Source organism: Odontesthes bonariensis, chromosome 22 (assembly GCF_027942865.1).
Source record: "Odontesthes bonariensis isolate fOdoBon6 chromosome 22, fOdoBon6.hap1, whole genome shotgun sequence".
In the NCBI taxonomy this organism is placed as follows: domain Eukaryota; kingdom Metazoa; phylum Chordata; class Actinopteri; order Atheriniformes; family Atherinopsidae; genus Odontesthes; species Odontesthes bonariensis.
In genome coordinates this window covers 18447587-18464930 of record NC_134527.1, presented here as the reverse complement: position 1 = coordinate 18464930, position 17344 = coordinate 18447587, and the positions used below count along the sequence as shown (strand labels likewise).

The window sequence follows — 17344 nt, the reverse complement described above, 5'->3', positions numbered from 1 at the left end:
ATATATTTCATAATGAACAATTTCAGAAAGCAAAGCTTGCAGAAATGCTTCATATATAGTTGCTTTGTGTCACAACGCCAATAATGAAAGGGAACACCAGCTCTAGAACAAACGCAGTCATACAAAAATGTGTCAGCAAATTTGGTCTGAACACCAATACACGTGTCTCCGTGTTTTAGATCGCGGCAGATGTTCGAACTGCCAAACAAGAGCTGAAGAAAGCTCGGACCATCCTGCAGATGGACGAGCTGAAGTGCCGCAAGAGAGTTCTGCGCAGACTCGGCTTCGCCAGTCCCTCGGATGTCATCGAGATGAAAGGGCGAGTCGCTTGTGAAATCAGCAGGTAAGGGTGACATTGCGCTCTTGAGCGACTTTGCAGTCATTGCTCCCCCGAACATCTCCGAGTGAAATCTGATTAGTAACCACACAGACCTACAACACGAGGGAATGTGTGCGAAATGTGGAAGTTGAACTGTTTCTAAACATTGGTGCAACCACTACGGAGGTTGTGGAGCACAGGAAATCAACAGAAACTAGCTTGTGTTTTGACAAGTTTCACAAGCTCTCCCCTTATAACCATAATAATGTCATTTTTAGAAATAATAGTGTCATTTTTTTAAATAATCTCTAATTGGCGGTTCTTTGTTTGTGCGCTGCTCAGGATGCGATCAAAACCAAGATTTAATGATACTGCAGACAACAGCTTTTAATGTTGGGGTTTTTTTATGTTGTTTTTCTTATTTTATTGTCGTAACACCTGATTACAGACGTAATTCCGTCGTGCCACAGATGTCTCAAAATCCTCACTTTTATCCAACTTTTATTGCACGCTTATGGAAGGGTTTACAAGTGCGGTTTCACCACAGTAATGACAGCTCGTCTGGCACTGACGCTGACAGCCTGGCTTCTTGCATTTCTTGCATCGGTTGAAATACTCAACTTTGAGTTTCTGTGTTCTGTTTTCGGTGTAGTTTTGAGCAGGTCAGGGCGGTCAGGGCCAGCAGCACAAAGTTTCATAATTTAAATACAGTTTGATTACAATGTTGATTACAATTACAATTTGTTGTTGCTTCTCTGCTGGTTCCACTTCCTCCAGTGCAGCAAAAATAGATTACAGCTTTTGTCCGATCAGATTTTTACCTGCGCTGTGTCCAAAATAAAATGATCTGCCCTGAGGCCTGCAGAAGTTCTGTAGAAACAAGTGTTAACAACATTCTTTAGTGTTTAAACCAGTCAGATTTTAAATTGGTCATATTAGGTGTATTCTTAAACTGCTTCCATCTGTTTATTATCTAATGGATTAGCCAGCAACCTAAAAAGAGTATTATTACTCCTTAGATTTTTCTTTTTAAATTTTCATTTAGCTTTTTCATGTGAACACTCAGCGACTGATGGAGGAAAAGAAATGGGAGCACATGTTCTCACTTTAAATCTTCGTGTAGCGGAACGCCAGGTCCCATGTATCTGCAGTTGCTCCAACGCTCACACCACATTTCCTCGGGTTACTGTTTCAATACAACAATAAATAAGTGTGTATCCTGTCTGATAAAGTTTTAACGATGTGCACAAATCTTTCCAGTGCTGATGAGCTCCTGCTGACGGATATGGTTTTTAACGGTCTCTTCAACAACCTGACGGTTGAACAAGCCACCGCCCTGCTGTCCTGCTTCGTCTTCCAGGAGAATGTATGAAGAAAAACACACAAACACTCATGAGTCCTTTAATTCTTTGTACAAACATTAACATGAACATCTGATTCTCATTCACACACATTTGAGTTTAAATAGCTTCTTTTTTTTTTATTTTTGGGGCTCTTTGCCTGCTTTGAAAGCTAAACAGTAACTTGAGGTCAGTGTGAGTTTGTCTTGTATATGGAAGCCTGTTGGTACAGTGAGGCAGTCCAGCATCAGAGGTTTGACAGTTTCTCCGGCTTTCCCTCAGCTCAGACCTCTCAACGGGGGGGGGGGGGATAACGGCCTAAACTCAGTCGTGTCTCCCATCTTCTCTGACTTCCTCAAATGCTTCTTCAGTGGAACGATGGCGAGCAGCTGTCCTGTTTGTTACACAAGAGCCGTGTGTGTGTGTGTGTGTGTGTGTGTGTGTGTGTGTGTGTGTGTGTGTGTGTGTGTGTGTGTGTGTGTGTGTGTGTGTGTGTGTGTGTGTGTGTGTGTGTGTGTGCGTGCACAGCTGTCGTCTGTCATTAAGGACCACCTGCTGCTAGTTTATTCTGAGATGATGGCACACCATTCAATCTGTGTGCTTCTCATTTGCACATATATTCTCCAACTCTTATGATGATTACGTTCTCTGTAAGTAACTCATCCTGTGGTCTAATTGAGGACCGAGAGGGAATAATTAAGCTTTTATTGTTTCTGGTCTTAATTTTGCAGTAAATTTCATTAGTTTGCATTAAATCAATGAAATGCTGTTCGGTGCCCGTCTTTGTGACAGAGGCCTGTTTTGATCAGTCAAATCTTGCATGACGCAGAACAGTCTGCGGCGCGCCGTGGGTCAAACACACGGTGGGATCATTTGTTCTGTGGCTCCAAAATCAAGGTTGTGGCGAGTAGTGACAGTTTTGTCTATTTATTTATTTTTTTAAATATTTTTGGGGGCTTTTTTTATGCCTTAAATCGATAGACAGTGTGAGAGAGACAGGAAGCAGGGGGCAGAGAGATGGGGAAGACATGCAGCAAAGGGCTGTCCGGTGCGGGACTCGAACCGGGGCCCGCTGCAACAAAGACTGTAGCCTCTGTACATGGGGCGGCTGCTTAACCCACTACGCCACCGACCGCCCCAGTTTTGTCTATTTTTAAAAAATCTTAATTTTTTTTTAGAAAAGTCAGAGGTTTTATGACTTTAAAGCAATGTTTTGACTTTAGGACACATTTTTAAAGAAAGCTAGAGGTCCAAGTGGGTCAAAGGCTCAGAGTGGAACTGACGAGAGGAAGCTCGAGGCTGTGAAAATATTTCTCAGCAAAATCTTCCCTTTCACAGTCAGCTAGCTGTTAATGTAAAAACAACTGACTGCTGGAGTGGCTGCATGTAACCAGGAGCTTTTGAAGCAGACTCAAACAAGTGACAGTCAATCCACGCTGGTCTCATTCCACCTTTTTAATTTCGTGTTCAGAAACATATGCAAAAGGAGCAGCGTCAGTTGTTCCTAAAACACTCATAAAAGGCCGATAACGGCAGCAAATTTAGTTTGTGCTTACGTTGTGCTTTCTGACTGTTAATGAAGTCATTCCAACCTCCAGGCCAGCGAGATGCCCAAACTAACTGAACAGCTGGCTGCACCGCTCAGACAGATGCAGGTGAGGTGATGGAATCCCAAACTGTCATGAGTAGTTTGAATAGTGGTGGACAATGTGAATAATTCTGTTGTTGTTGTTGCATTCAGGAGTGTGCGAAGCGCATTGCCAAAGTGTCTGCAGATGCCAAGCTGGAGGTGGACGAGGAGACGTATCTTAACCAGTTTAAACCCCACCTGATGGATGTGGTGTTTGCCTGGGCCAACGGGGCCACGTTTGCTCAGATCTGCAAAATGACTGATGTCTTTGAAGGTTCGTTGTTGATGTGTATCAACTTAAGGTTTCTTCACTATCTGTATGCAGATCACAATCTGATTTGTGTCTATTCATTCTCCAAATAGTTTGTGTGTGCCGTCAGTGATATCGGATGATGTCATGGCAAGGAAGTAAATCTGAGCTGGGGAAACTTGAGGGAGGATTATGAGCTTGTGTGCGTTTTGTCAACAGTGACAGAATTGAGAAGCTTCCAAAATGTTTCAGTTGTGCTGATTTGACCTGCAAATGACCCTTAATTCTGTGTTTTCATTCAAATGTCGCACATACCGCACTGTCTTTGTCTGTTTGTGTAGGAAGCATCATCCGCTGCATGCGTCGTCTGGAGGAAGTACTGCGACAGATGTGCTCTGCAGCCAAAGCCATCGGCAACACTGAGCTGGAGAACAAGTTTGCAGAAGGTAAAAAACATATATTGTTGCGTTATTGAAGCTGCGATGATTAGTTGTCTGATCTTTCTTGGATTTAGATAGAATGACAGCAGAGATAAGTAAATTATCAGCTCACAAAACCAGTAAATCTTTGCTAATGTTATTCTCACCTTATTTAGAACTACAAATCAAAGAAAAAAAGGGGGTAGAGGTTCAGTTTTAATACAGATGTGAGCCTCTATTGAGGTGCACATAATTTAGACTTTAATCCCCTCAAAATACAGATGTGTAAAACTTCTACATTTAGAAAATAATATACATCAGATATTAAAGTCCAGGTTTATACGGGGACATTCATTTAATAATTGACATCAAGTGCTACGTACACATTTTGAAAAGGTTATTTCCCCAGATAGATAACAGAGAAAGTCATGCTTATTTATGATGATTCAATAAGATTATATTAGAAAGTTGATCTACAGGACTATAAATGAGCAGAATTCCTGAGAGATTGAATGTATACCATTTTGAAAACATTTCCACCATAAAGTGATACAACATGGTGCATAAAAACTATCCAAAGCCTTTATCAGTCTCAAACATTTTAACTTCACTTGGCCTTTCTCTCCATTTGTAACCTAATCATTATACCATCTGAGGATATCTTTTCGCACTTTAAACCCACAGCATGTAGCTTTATAACAGCTCATTGTCTTTGCATCATCTACCGGGGCTTTATTTGGACGGCAAAGTATTTCAGGATGACGCCCTGAGCCCAGCATGCCTGTTTAGAAATGTGCGACAGTATCTTTCTGTGAATAATTTCCTTATTTATATTTTGTCTGCAGGTATAACAAAGATCAAGAGAGACATCATCTTTGCTGCTAGTCTCTATTTATAGTGTCTTGTGGGTATTGTGGCGCTTTTTTTTTTTTCCTCACTCAGAACGTTTTGTCGTTTATTCCCAGATTGACTGAGTTTGAAAAATTCACTTTTTTTTCTTAATCTTATCTAAACTTTAATGTCCTGTTTATTTTAAATATGTTGAATGCATAAATGTGGCAAGAAAACAGTGAACATTTGGGTTTTATTTAGCGTTTTGCTTACATAGGCAAAGTGGTGCATAATACGATTATACAAACATGTTTCATTCATGGTAATGAGTAAAATGGCTTTATTTTTCCTTATTTTAGACATTTGTACATATTTGTTACATTGTTTTTCAATAAACTTTTTTTTTTTTTTTAAACATACAGATTATACAAAAGCACACAGTTGTCTATTCTTTTGTTTACATTAGAAACACAGGGAGCTGGTATAGCAGCTGCAGCGGTCCACCAAAGGCAACACAGGACTTAAACTGACTACTCTGCAACACTAACCAAACATGATGGGTCAGGCAGCTGGAGAGGAAGACAGCAATGGCCTGGAGTCAGCAGTTACAGATGTGCAGTATCGCTGCCCTCTGCTTTAGGATCAGCTTTATTCTCCAGCACGTTTGAGCCAAGAGACGGTCCTTCCTGTTTTACCTAGCCCTTTGATGAACACTGGCCCTGAGGCAGCAAAGTTTAAAGGCTCACCTCTGAGTGCTGGAGACAGAAAACTGACACCAAATCAGATCCTGGAGCATGCCGACTCCAGGCCAGGAGAAGCAATAAGCAGGGTTACATTCACAGGTTTCTAACCTTCTTTCCCAGCAGTGGTCAGACCCTTAAGTGTGTGCATGCCGGTAAGTCTTCCCACCGCCTCAGTAGATCATGCTAAATGATTACAGTCCTTTCAGAATTTGTAGCTCCTAACTTCGATCTTTGTCAGTCTCTTCAGTTGTCTCACCACTTTCCCCTCCACATGGAGGTTTTGGTCGACAGGACAGCAACTTATATATCGTCTTGAAATCTGGATAGGCCTTATGTGGTTTAAAGAGTTCCTTTAGTTCAGCTTACTTTAAGTATAATCAGGTAGTTCACACTGGATGTCCATGCAGGGTATCAAAAGAGAAATTTGCACGAGATGAAAGGTTTGAGAGCTTGGATCCTGGGTGGCGTTTGGACAGGGCATCGGCCTCTGCCGCTTCGCTTAGTTGGGACTCTCAAAGTGGTTTCCATTTGTGGGCGTGTCTTGCAGAGTCGTGTGAGGGATGTCTACCTCTTTACGGGAATCTTCATGTGGCTTGAAAAAGTCAGACACAAAGAAGACCTGCAGGACACACAATTTAAAAAAAAAAAAAAAACACGATTTATAGTGTACTCCCATACAACCACTGAAAGTTAGCAGCCTTATTTCGGGTTATGTTTGTAAGCGATTTCTAGGAAACCAACTAATCAACCTGCTCAGTAAGAAATTATTTTAGGTCAAGTTCAGTTTACTTTAAGTGAAAGCATGATGAGCACAGCACTTACCACCAGCAGAGCCATCAGCGCACCCTGCAGCAGACCCATCAGCACATCGCTCCAGTGATGTTTGTAATCCGACACCCTTGACAATCCTGTATACACTGAGGCAGCGATCAGGAAAAACTGACTGGTTGGCCTCAGCAGCCGCGCCCACTTTACCTGAAGTCGAGCCTGCAGGTAGAGCTGAGAAACGCACAAAATGTGCTTTTAAAAACATAGATCAGCAGTATGAACATAATCATTACTGTGGCAGGCAGAACTCCTTCCTGAGAGGTGGGAAAAAAGGCTGCAGATAACTCGGCACAACAGAGCCAAAACTATCATCAAGGAAAGTGTTTGGCACCCTTCCCTTAGTACTTCTGCAGGTTAGAAAAACTTACCTTTTAATAGAATATGTTAACTGATTAAAATAATCAGTGACGCAGGCTGTTAAAGGTATTACATACCACACTACCTCTGAAGCAGGATGACCTGCTGAACATTGTGTTTTACATCATAAACCAGACGTCTTTTGTGTTGAAAACAGGGCGAGTCCCTCTTTCATTATTTGTATCAAGGATACAAAGCTTAACCTTTACCCACTCTCGTGGTTTGTCCCTTTTTGCGCTTAGTCTTTAATGCTAAAGTTTAAAAAGGTAGTCGTTACTCATGTTTTAAGTTCCACTCCTCTCAGGGGGAATGGTTCTTATTGCTGGAACGAGGACTTTGTCCCCATGTCTATTTATAGCTGCTTGTACCGAATGAATCAGCAGCTCAAAGTTTATCCGGGCTGCGCAGTAAAACGGCTCAGAACAATCAAAACAAAGTGCTACTGATGCCAATCAAAGGTTACCAAAAAGGTGCACCTAGGTGATCTTGAAGCACTATAGATTAAGACTTTAGTCAATAATATCTCCTGTATGTTCACAGCCAGGAAACCACTAAATCAGCATTGATAATAATTAGCATTATTACCTCTATTCTATTAGATGAACAGTCAATAAGTCGCAATGTAGTTAAAATGATTGGAACCCAATGTGTCATTATTAGTCATGTAATGTATATCTGATTGGTCCTTTTCAATTTAAAACCCTGTTTCATTGACCCTGCCCAAACAAATTAAATGGAAATGTAACCCTGCCCAAATTCAACTTCAAAGCAATCATGATGGCTGGAATTCAATATAGGCTACACCATTTGAACATAAGACTTAGACTGTCGTTTTGTATTGGCCACAGTGTACAACGGAACAAAATTGTTTCAGTGGCTCCGGGAACAGTGCAATGAAAATCAAAATATATAGCGATCGGACAGGATAACCCTGTTCTGCAGGCTGTGGCAAGGCAAACAATCAGCACATCTAAAAGACTACTTCCATTGCTTGTGTTGATTTTAGCAGATTGACTGGTAGCCTCATATTTACTGGCTTTAAATGCAAAAACCAACAAGCCATAGCTTTAAATGGAGTTATAGGAATGTTAATGCACCGCCCTGAAACGTTCCAAAGTGAAACGTCTCATAAACCACTGAATTTACATTTCAGGTTTTGGTTTCTAGATTAAACACTGGACAGAGTCAGGGCAGCACTTCCCCATTTTTATTCTTAACAATAAGCTAACTTGATCTATCTAAATCTTGATGATGCACAAACTTTTTTTTTTTGGGAACACTGTTCCAGTATAAATGGAAAAGCTCAGTATGAAGTTGGTCGAGGTACTTACAGCGAGGAACAGCATGCAGTACATGGAGAAAGACGAGTGGCCGGAGTAGAAGGACAGCCTGCAACAGAGGGAGACGGGAGCGAGACTCAACACTTTCCTTTGTGCTTTATCAGTTCACAAAAAGTTTTTAAACAAATGAGAGGACAAATAGACATTCTGTTGTTATCAGGATCAGTCAGTGAGTTCTGGCACACCTCTACCTGTTTGTTGCTTCATTTTTTTTTTTAGGAGAAGCGACACCTGAGAGGGATGTTGAGGTCAACAGCAGCCGGCTGCTCTCCCCAACAGCCCCGCACCCCACCTGCTTTACTTCCCCTTTAGAACTAGAATCCAAACTGGGTGGATACAGTCATGTGCTATTCCGCTCCTCTAGCGCTTTGGGAAGTGTTGGCAATTCAGAAGTCTGAACAGAAAAGTGGACTAACAACTGGCTCCTTGACCCAAGAGGCACATTAGCTTTTGTACATTTGCGGCCAACTCAAAGAAGCATCTTCACCGTACAAAGACACAGAACAGTAAATGTGCTGATAGAGCTTGTTTAACCATAGCATCAGACAGTTTCTGTCGACAATCCACCGCCAAAAGACATTGAATTAAAACAAGAGTTGAGCAAACAATCCTCGATCTATCACCAACACTTAATCAACTACCACTGTTTTCAGCAGTGATTTTGAGTCAACACCTCAGGTGACAAAACTGGCCTCTGCAACAAAACCCAGCTGGAAAATGCAATAACAATGCTGACCTGAACGTGGCATTAAAACTGCATGGCTGAAGAGCCCTGCGAGTCACGCTTGTTGGTCATTAGAGGTATCCCCCAGGATGCAGACCGTTTCTGGAAGAAACACCCTCTATGAAATAAACCCTTTTCATTTAGCCATACTGCGAACAAAGCGCTTTGACTGTAGACCTCATCTCTCCTGGTGACGTTAAACTAAGCTGAAGTGGAGTCCTGTTACTGATGCTGGGCAGGCCACCCTGACCTGCTCTCTCCTCTCCTGCTGGACTTTATTAGGTCTATTAGCATTTAGCAGACCATCTCAAACACACACACCAGCTGGAAATATGCATCCTGACATCAATCTTAAAAGCTTTGGTTATCTGCCTCAAATCACCAGATCTTTCTTTTGGACCACTGATAAAGGTTTGCTGCCTCAAAAAAAATATTTTTAAAAAAAAAGCAGTCTGCAGATAAGTAATGGGGTTCCAGGAAATGTCAACAATCGTATACCACACCCCTGTAAGTGTAGTGAGCACATGTGCATTCGACTTCTAACACCAAATAGGCCTAATCGACAAAGCAAAGGGAGTGTTAAGGTTAAGCGTAAATAGACCAAAGCAAAAAGGCCTTCGCGTCCCGTATTAAAACCTACACTCTTATTACTCCTCTGTGGTTATGCCTACATCAGAATGAGAAGAGGAAATCCTCTCCTCCCATCATTCTCCCCTCTGCTATGAGCTGATAACGGACACAGACCTAAATGAAAACATGCTTTACATTCTTGCGATATTACTCAATCCGAGTATCTCTGCTCGTGTGCTGGAACTGGTTTGCACTGCCACACATAATGCATCCATTACCGACTGGAAAGTAAATGTTGCACCGAAACGTCATTTAAAAACTCTCCCCACGCCCACAGATCTTTCATAAAGTTTAGCTCATAATTTTGAAGACGCTTCCGTTAATAATGTGAAGGAGATGTGGCGATTCTTTACTAAGTAACACCTCGGCCCTGGGAGTTTAGATCATGTGCTCACTGAGACCATTCTGTTCGCCCCTGTCGTACAGTCAGTCCTAACATGTTTGTCTCTTACAGGAGAAAATTAAAACTTGATTTATTGTGATCAGACTGAACAAAGGAAATAATGAGACCATTGTTCAAAAGGTTGCTTAGTGACACACATGACCCTTTGTACTTGCAACATGGAGCAGGTTACAAAACAGCCCAGAGGTTCAGGGATTTTATTTATTTATTTATTTCCAGATTTAAGTAATCGCCAGGGGAAAACTCTTATTCTCTCTCACTCTTACTCATAATATGGCGTGTGATCTTCAGCTAAGTCCCAACTCTGACCTAACACTTTTCCTCATACTTTCCTTGTCTGTACTGAACATGTTGAGGAATCAAAGTCCAGACAAGACAAATGAAGAAAATTCTTGAATTAAGAAACTCATCTAACCTCATTTCCTGTCGCTGATCGTGAGACTTAACCAATGATGTTGGAAGTCAGGAGTTTAGAGCCAGGCGTCTTACGCAACACCTAACCAGGGTCCTTTTTATAATGAACACATGAACAAAAAGTCGAGATCATCCTTGACCTCTTTCAGGAATCTCTTGAAGTGATCTTTGCAGGATGCCCACTCCAAGCAGCAGTCCTGAATTCCCTCCATTTAGAGGTGGTAACTCCTATTTTGGTTTGATGAACATAAAGATTCTTCAGAAATGTTTTAGTAGCATTTTCAAGCTTTGTTTGTCTCTGTAATTCTTTCAAAAAGCTCCGTTGACAGTTGTGATCGAGGCATTTCTCGCACGTTTCCTGAACTGAGCAGGCTTTGCATGCTGACGGTTTAGACAGACTTCGATGATAAGACCACATACCATCTAAAGGGTTCACAAGCCTTATCATGCAACTGTATATCATGCAAGGCTGCAACAAACCACAGAATTTCCTGTTGGATCAATTGGCCGAATATAAATAATGATACATATCTGATCTGAACACATACCTGCCCTCATTGACCATCGTTGGGTCTCCACTGCAAGTAAAGTCCTCGATATAACCCCCTGTTGAGCAGTTGATTTGGTCCCAGTCAGGTTTGCACACATCCAGGAAGTGGGGCCTGAGCCGGCCGATTGAATACTTGGCGATGTCCGTCAGAGACTGACTCATCGTTGCACCAAAAAGAAAGGTACCGACGGCTTTGTAAACACAGGCAACATAGCTGCCGAAGGACGACTTGGATTTGAGGCGGTTCAGATAAACTAAAAGGCACTCGCCAAAAATCATCTGCAAGGGGAGGAAAGGATAGAGTTAAAGGTTTGTATGGGAATATAAGAAAATGGTCAAATTCCAATTAAAGATGAATAACAGAAAGATCCCTAATCTTAATATCACACACACAGGGACAAAAATAATCAATCGTATACAGAGAAGTGATGAGAAAAGTCATTGCTCTGCACAGTCAATAACCAGATCAGCAGCTTTCTTATCATGAAGACTGAAAATAACCAGCTTGGTTCTGATGTGATGCAAAAGTGATTTTTAAGATAGTTTTTGTATTGATTAACAGGGAGGCTGTTTTACTTCTTCCACGTCATAATCAAGCTAAATCTTCATATTTAATGTAATGAAATGAGGGTGGTATGGATTTTCACATGCAATTCTCTATTATAAAGCAAATACTACCAAGAATCTAATCAGAGCAAAGCTCATTCAATAACACAGGCACAGTTCCAGGGTTTCATCGTTTTAAGGAATAATCTTGAACAAAGGAGGAATGTCCACTTGTATAATAAACGGTTTAAATTAAAACATGCTCCTGCGTCATATGTGTGTGCATTTCAGCTTGTGAGGACAAGTTCACACATCAAATCGACACTGAATGTGTGACTCATGTTGTGGTTTAAGTGTTTGAATGTGTTTTGCAACATCGGGAGAAGGTTACAGGCCCAGAGGGCTTGAACTCTTAAAATACAAGAGGACAGGTTTATATTAATATCCATCTCATAATGTTGAGAATTTCAAAGGAGGAACTTAAATAGATGTGTTGTTATCATTACAAAGTATAGAATATAAGTTGGTTCTCAGCTTTATGAAGAAAAGAAATCTAGACTAGAAGCTTGTTTTTTTTTCCTTTTAATAAAAAAAGTACAGCATCTTTTTTCAGTCCATTCAGTAGCAACTGGCTAAAATTCTTGTGAAGAGTTTCACATCTGCCATCCATATCTGATGTCTTTCTGTAAACCGTTGCTGCAAATTCAGTTAGGACGGATACGATTCTCAATAAAAGTCTTAGTCCTTCCGTTTTATCTGCATCAGCTGGAGGTGAAACATTTCCTGCACGACTTGCTGTTAGTTGATTAGTGGTCGTTAATGAAAAAAATAAATAAATAAAAACAGACATGCTTACAACATTAAAAAAAATAATAATAGACATGAACGAAGGTAAATGTAAAAGTGGATGAGGGTAAACGGAAAGTATAAAATGGAAGTCGAGTTGAATATCAAAAGTATAGAAGGGAACCATTAGCAGAAACATAAAAAAAGCAGATGCACTTACAATGAGTACTGTGAAGGGAATCATAACGCCTCCTAACAACTGATAGGAAATGGTCTCCTCTTTAAGGGGGAACTTGATTGTATCATCATTACAGAAAAAGCCTCGGCGGAAAGGCCGGTGCTGCAAATTGAGTATTGCAAATGGGAGTCCAGCTAGCAGAGAAGCAACGAGAGAGAAAGAAAATACAGGTTATAAGTGGGATCCAGACCCATCTTCCCATCATGCAACAGTGTGCGCCTGTGTAAAGCAGGAGACGGCAGCCAGGTGAGAGGCTCTCACAAAACGCTGCATCCTCTGAAGGCAGGCAGGGTCCTCGCCAACTTTCAGGAACAATATTAATGGTTAAAGTATTGGCATGGCAACAGACACTTAAATGCTGTTAAAAGAGCGTGTGTTAATGGAAAAATAAAGTGTCAAACTAAAAGCAAAAAGAAGAAAAGAACCACCGACGAGTGCATCTATTGGTTTCTTCTTTGAGCTGTGTCCTGAGCAGTGGGGAGGATTGTGTTTCTAGACACTCACATTACACCTACTCTTCAGCTCCAGTAAAAATACACCAACTGTTACTTTTCTGTCCATCGGTAGTGCAAGTACCTCTCATTCAGAGCTAATTTTTTCTCACATACTCCACCCCCACAGCTTCTATTAACAGACACAAAACAATGAAGTAAACCGCTGAAAATCACTAGAAGATAAAGCAAATAAAAAGTATTCAGGTTATGATTACTCATCATTATATATCAGAGACTTAAAGAATTAAATCACCAACACCACTAAAGTAGCAACACACACACACACGGCCCTTCCTGCTTCCGTAAGTCTTCATAAACAACCGCTCTGTTCCAGGAAGCATTCCAGCTATTTTGAGGAAGAGAGAACGTAGCCTCCATGTCTGTCGCGCTGATTAACAACAGCAATGGAAAGTTCCCCCAACAGATGGACTTTGAAATAAAACAATTGAATGAAAAGCCCAAAAACGTTTGGCCTTCACTTGTGTTCCACACTCAGAATTGTAGATTTATTTGTGGTTTGGGCCTGTTCTACTAGCTGTAAGTTTGTGTGATTTGCCGGGCCAAATGTTTATAACTTTTCTTTGACAATTAAAAATAACTTAGAAAAAAAAAACTAAACACCAACTTACTGGATGACTAGAATAACTATGAACATTTTAAAATGCAAGCTTCGTAATTACTGCTGCTGTCACATTGTGAGAAAAATCCTTCTTAGACAGAACTAATTTAGAATCTACCTCTAATGGATTAGATTTGGAATCTGCTGTTTGTAAGTGGACATCCTCCTTTGCTTTTAGCTCTCTGTGGAGCACAGTCAGCCATCTATTTGAAATGCACCGTACATTTAGGCTGCGGACATCTGTACTTAAACCCGCTGCTTTATCAGTTCCCACAGACCTCTCTCACAGTGGATATTTTGACTTGCCAGTGCAGGAACAGGACAAGTGTACCTGATAACGATAGCAATGGAAACTCTCCATTCAGGTGTGGCAGGAAAACAGCATGCATCATACCAGAGACAACGCCCCCTGGCACACCTTTGGAAATCATGTGCTATACCAGTTTTTGACAAGTCAACATATGTGCCATGAGACAGGCTGCGTTAGTATAAACCTGCCATGAGTAACCCCTACTTACGCAGCTAATGGGCAGGGTGAAGCCCACTGTGTAGAGCACCGTGGAGGTGACCGTACTGTGATGAAAAGGGTACTTGATGCTGTCGTCATTACAGAAAAAGCCCCTTTGGTAAGGGCGGATTTTACCCAGGTTAAAGGCTGCCAGAGGCAGACCTCCTGTGAAGGAAGAGATCAGGATGAGTACCCACAGGAAGAAGACAGTGGTTTAGGAAAAAAAAAAAAAAAAAAAAAAAAAAGTGGACACACAGCAGGCTTTGGGTCTTTCAAGGGACAAGCTAATGTTGCTATTTGCATAAAACAAAATGCAGAAATGTAAAGACATGCTGCGATTTAATACAAACTAAAAATAAAAGCTATCTAGCAGTCCAAACAGATGATTCTGTGGTCATCAATTTAACAAAAACAAAACAATGTGTTTTCCTTTTTCCTGACACAAAGCCCTCTGAATTGCCATTAAATAAATAATGCGATGAGCTTGTCTTAAAACCTGCTCACTTTATTTTCCAACCTGGGTGATAAGATGACCGTTTGTGGCGACACATGCTGAGTATCAGTATCTCTAATAGTGAACAGACGCATTTCAGAGACCAACTTCTGCCACAGATTATTACAAATTAGGACTATTAGCGACCATTCAGGAGGGGGTAAAGTATGTCAGGCTTTGGCAACACAAGAAATGCTAATCGGATCACTTCATTGCTAGTTGTTCTTTTCATGAGCTTACTTCTTTATGAGGAAATGTCTTTCAAGTTAAAACCACAGAAACGGTTCATTATTGAGCTCACTCAAAGAAAACACAACCAGTGAAATAAGCCCCATAAACGTGTATTCTAAAAGTAGATATCTGAAAAGCCTGAGAGACTTTTGTCTCAGCTGCACTAGTGTGAAAAAAGATGAGGACATAGCACAAGCTTTTATCGTGTTTTATCTATAGGGAGTGCTTGGCTAATTGCTTTTGACAGTCCAAAGTCTGCTTGTAATGCTGCTGTCATCTCTCTGGCTGCAAGGCCTGTTTAACCCATTGTGTAGCAGAGAAAAGACAGTCACTCATTCATTCAGCTGAAAGTCAGGGTCAGTTACTGAGCTGCAATAATGCACAATAACAAGGCAAAAGCAAGAGAACACACACACGGACTTAAAACGTCACATGAAGATACAAATCCATTCCCAAACCTCTTTATTTCTGCTTTGTGTTGCGTTTCTGCAGCTGTTGACACCCTGAGCTGTGCCATACTAAGCTGAAGGGCTACAACAGCTGGAAGTGCAAGACACTCTGAAGCCTTTGACATGGCCCACAAAGTCAGCAATGTGTTCTCGTCAGTGTAAATCTGAAGCCAAAGAGCTTCCCAACACAACCACACAAAGAAAGAAAAATTCTATTATGAATACACACGTATCCTTTGATCATTAATCTCACCGCCAACTTGCAGTAACTGCAACATAACCAAATAAAATGAACCATGAAGGCTAAACAAGATAAGCTCCTGCTCCTTGCTAATCAAATACTTAAAGAAACCCTCGTCTTAAACTTGCATTTATCATGCTAAACTCTGATCCTTCCTACATTTGTGCCCTTGTTTGGCAGCATGCAGCGGTGCTGCAACAGCCTCAAAACAGGTGCTCACAGATGCCTGGTTATAATCCAATAGGATGGTTCACTTGTAGGAATAAATCCAATCCGCACACCAAGATTGTTGTGTACAGTTTAACTGTTAAGACTCCCACAGATTGAAAGGGAGTGAAATAAACATGTAGCCTTGTTAGAAATAAACATAAAAAAACAACAAAGAGACATTTTAACCAGAAGACTTAGCAGTTATTACCAATCAAAATGCAATTGACATGGGTTGAAGGTAAATATTAAAAGATGGACCATTACATCCACCCTGACCTGGGTTATAATCAAGTTGCACTTTCACGGATTTCTTTTTTTTTTTTTTTTTCAGTGAGGCAGAATGTGCCGTTTAACTAAATAAACTGACTTTTTAAAATTGAAAAGCTACATCACTCAGTGTTTGGGGCCAACCAGAGTAAGTCTACACAATTACAGCAAGCATCCATAAAACAAATGGCCCTAAGAAGTCTATGAGTCATGGTTCAAATCAATCATAATCAGATTTTAGAGGCACAAAACCCCCCAGAGACGATATCCGTCCCAGTGAAACGCTGCAGTATTGAAGGCGCATTCATTCCTATATGCAAAAACTCGTTAGCAATGCAACGTGAGAAGTGAGCATTCAAATATCTGGCTGTGGGTGGAACATAATGACTGTACATACAGTCAACATTCAGATGCGTGACATTCATTTCAGAGCCTCAACAAAGACTTGTGTGGTCAGATCTGCCAGGAAACTTGAGTCCAAAGGCAGTAAAGCACTCAGTGACAACTCCTCAGCAGCACCTCAGTTGAACTGTCAAACAAATGCACGTGTTATTAGAGGCTATGATACAGTTCATAGACATTCAAACTGTATCAGGCAATGAGCCACAGGTTATGGAACAATCAGCTATGGAAATATGGTATAAAGGGGAAATATATGCCATGTTACAAGTTTAGTGTCATTCTGCATCTCGAGACCCATTTCATGCTGTTGGATTTGAAAGAACACCAGTTAATAATTGTCTGAGACTCCAACAAAAGGAAAACAACCGTTTTATATGTGACATAAATCTGTTACTTGATCAGAAGTAAGTATCAACGCGGGTTAAAATAAAGTCTCAGTGAGGCACGCTGTCCTGGACATTCACCACTCCCTTCACGTGATGGCAAGCAACTAAATACCCCAACAGGAGGATTACATCAGCTCACAAATCGGATTTTAATCAGCAAAGCGACGGACAGTCCACAGCAGTGAGTTGAAGGTATTTAAACACGTACCCAGAATCAGGCAGGCTATGTCCAGCAGGACAAAGGGGATTCCTCTCGCCTCAAACATGTTGACTCCTCTCTGTCTCAGTCCCGATCTGCTGGGGCGTAATAAACCTCAGGGGGATGCTCCTCCTCGGAACGCCGTGGCTGATTCCGACTGAATCAGAGCCGAAATTCACCGTAGCAGCAAATGAGGGGTGGGGGCGAGCACAATAAACGACAACGCCTAAATAGGAGAGCAGCTACTTATCAAGAGGATGCGTCTTGCTGTTGTTGGTCGTGTTGGGCGGCGGTGAACAACAGCAAAGCGTGTGAGCTTCATGTTTAATTCACAGCTATTCGAGGCTTCTAAGCGAAACAAACGCTCACTCCCGCCGTGACCCGGTTATTTGGACGGACACCTGTGCCCTGTAGGTGTTTGCAGGCGGTGAAACACGAGCCGAAACACGAGCCGAAAGCGGAGCCGAAAAACTCCGAAGCTGCAGGCCTCGTGTTGC

At 41.4% G+C, this 17344-nt stretch overlaps 2 protein-coding genes across 3 annotated transcripts in view; one reads left to right on the top strand and one right to left on the bottom strand.

Annotated features, from left to right (window-relative positions):
* Nucleotides 1–5225, top strand: part of mtrex (Mtr4 exosome RNA helicase) — an 18590-nt gene extending 13365 nt beyond the window's left edge. Inside the window, exons 22-27 of the mRNA XM_075456601.1 lie at nucleotides 180–343; nucleotides 1580–1685; nucleotides 3258–3314; nucleotides 3401–3563; nucleotides 3881–3985; nucleotides 4804–5225. Coding sequence (XP_075312716.1) covers nucleotides 180–343; nucleotides 1580–1685; nucleotides 3258–3314; nucleotides 3401–3563; nucleotides 3881–3985; nucleotides 4804–4856 — 648 coding nt within the window. The 3' untranslated portion in view covers nucleotides 4857–5225. The remainder of the gene's footprint in view (nucleotides 1–179; nucleotides 344–1579; nucleotides 1686–3257; nucleotides 3315–3400; nucleotides 3564–3880; nucleotides 3986–4803) is intronic.
* On the bottom strand, nucleotides 5024–17344 carry plpp1a (phospholipid phosphatase 1a). 2 transcript variants are annotated; one of them, XM_075456607.1, is made up of 6 exons: nucleotides 16857–17344; nucleotides 13980–14134; nucleotides 10777–11057; nucleotides 8049–8106; nucleotides 6355–6531; nucleotides 5024–6151 (listed from the first exon to the last, which is right to left on the bottom strand). In XM_075456607.1, exons 1-6 carry the CDS (start codon nucleotides 16912–16914, stop codon nucleotides 6032–6034), a joined length of 849 nt encoding a protein of 282 aa, XP_075312722.1. In that variant the 5' UTR covers nucleotides 16915–17344; the 3' UTR covers nucleotides 5024–6031. The 2 variants fall into 2 exon arrangements, with proteins under 2 accessions (XP_075312722.1, XP_075312723.1); XM_075456608.1 differs by lacking the exon at nucleotides 13980–14134 and adding an exon at nucleotides 12331–12482.

Excerpts from the sequence above, each read along its gene's own strand:
- plpp1a (XM_075456607.1), bottom strand. The coding sequence starts at position 16,914 with ATGTTTGAGGCGAGAGGAATCCCCTTTGTCCTGCTGGACATAGCCTGC. Across the intron at positions 11,058-13,979 it reads TCACCCTGCCCATTAGCTGC|ATGATTTTTGGCGAGTGCCT; the intron begins GTAAGTAGGGGT and ends CTCCCCTTGCAG. Across the intron at positions 8,107-10,776 it reads ACGATGGTCAATGAGGGCAG|GCTGTCCTTCTACTCCGGCC; the intron begins GTATGTGTTCAG and ends CCTCTGTTGCAG.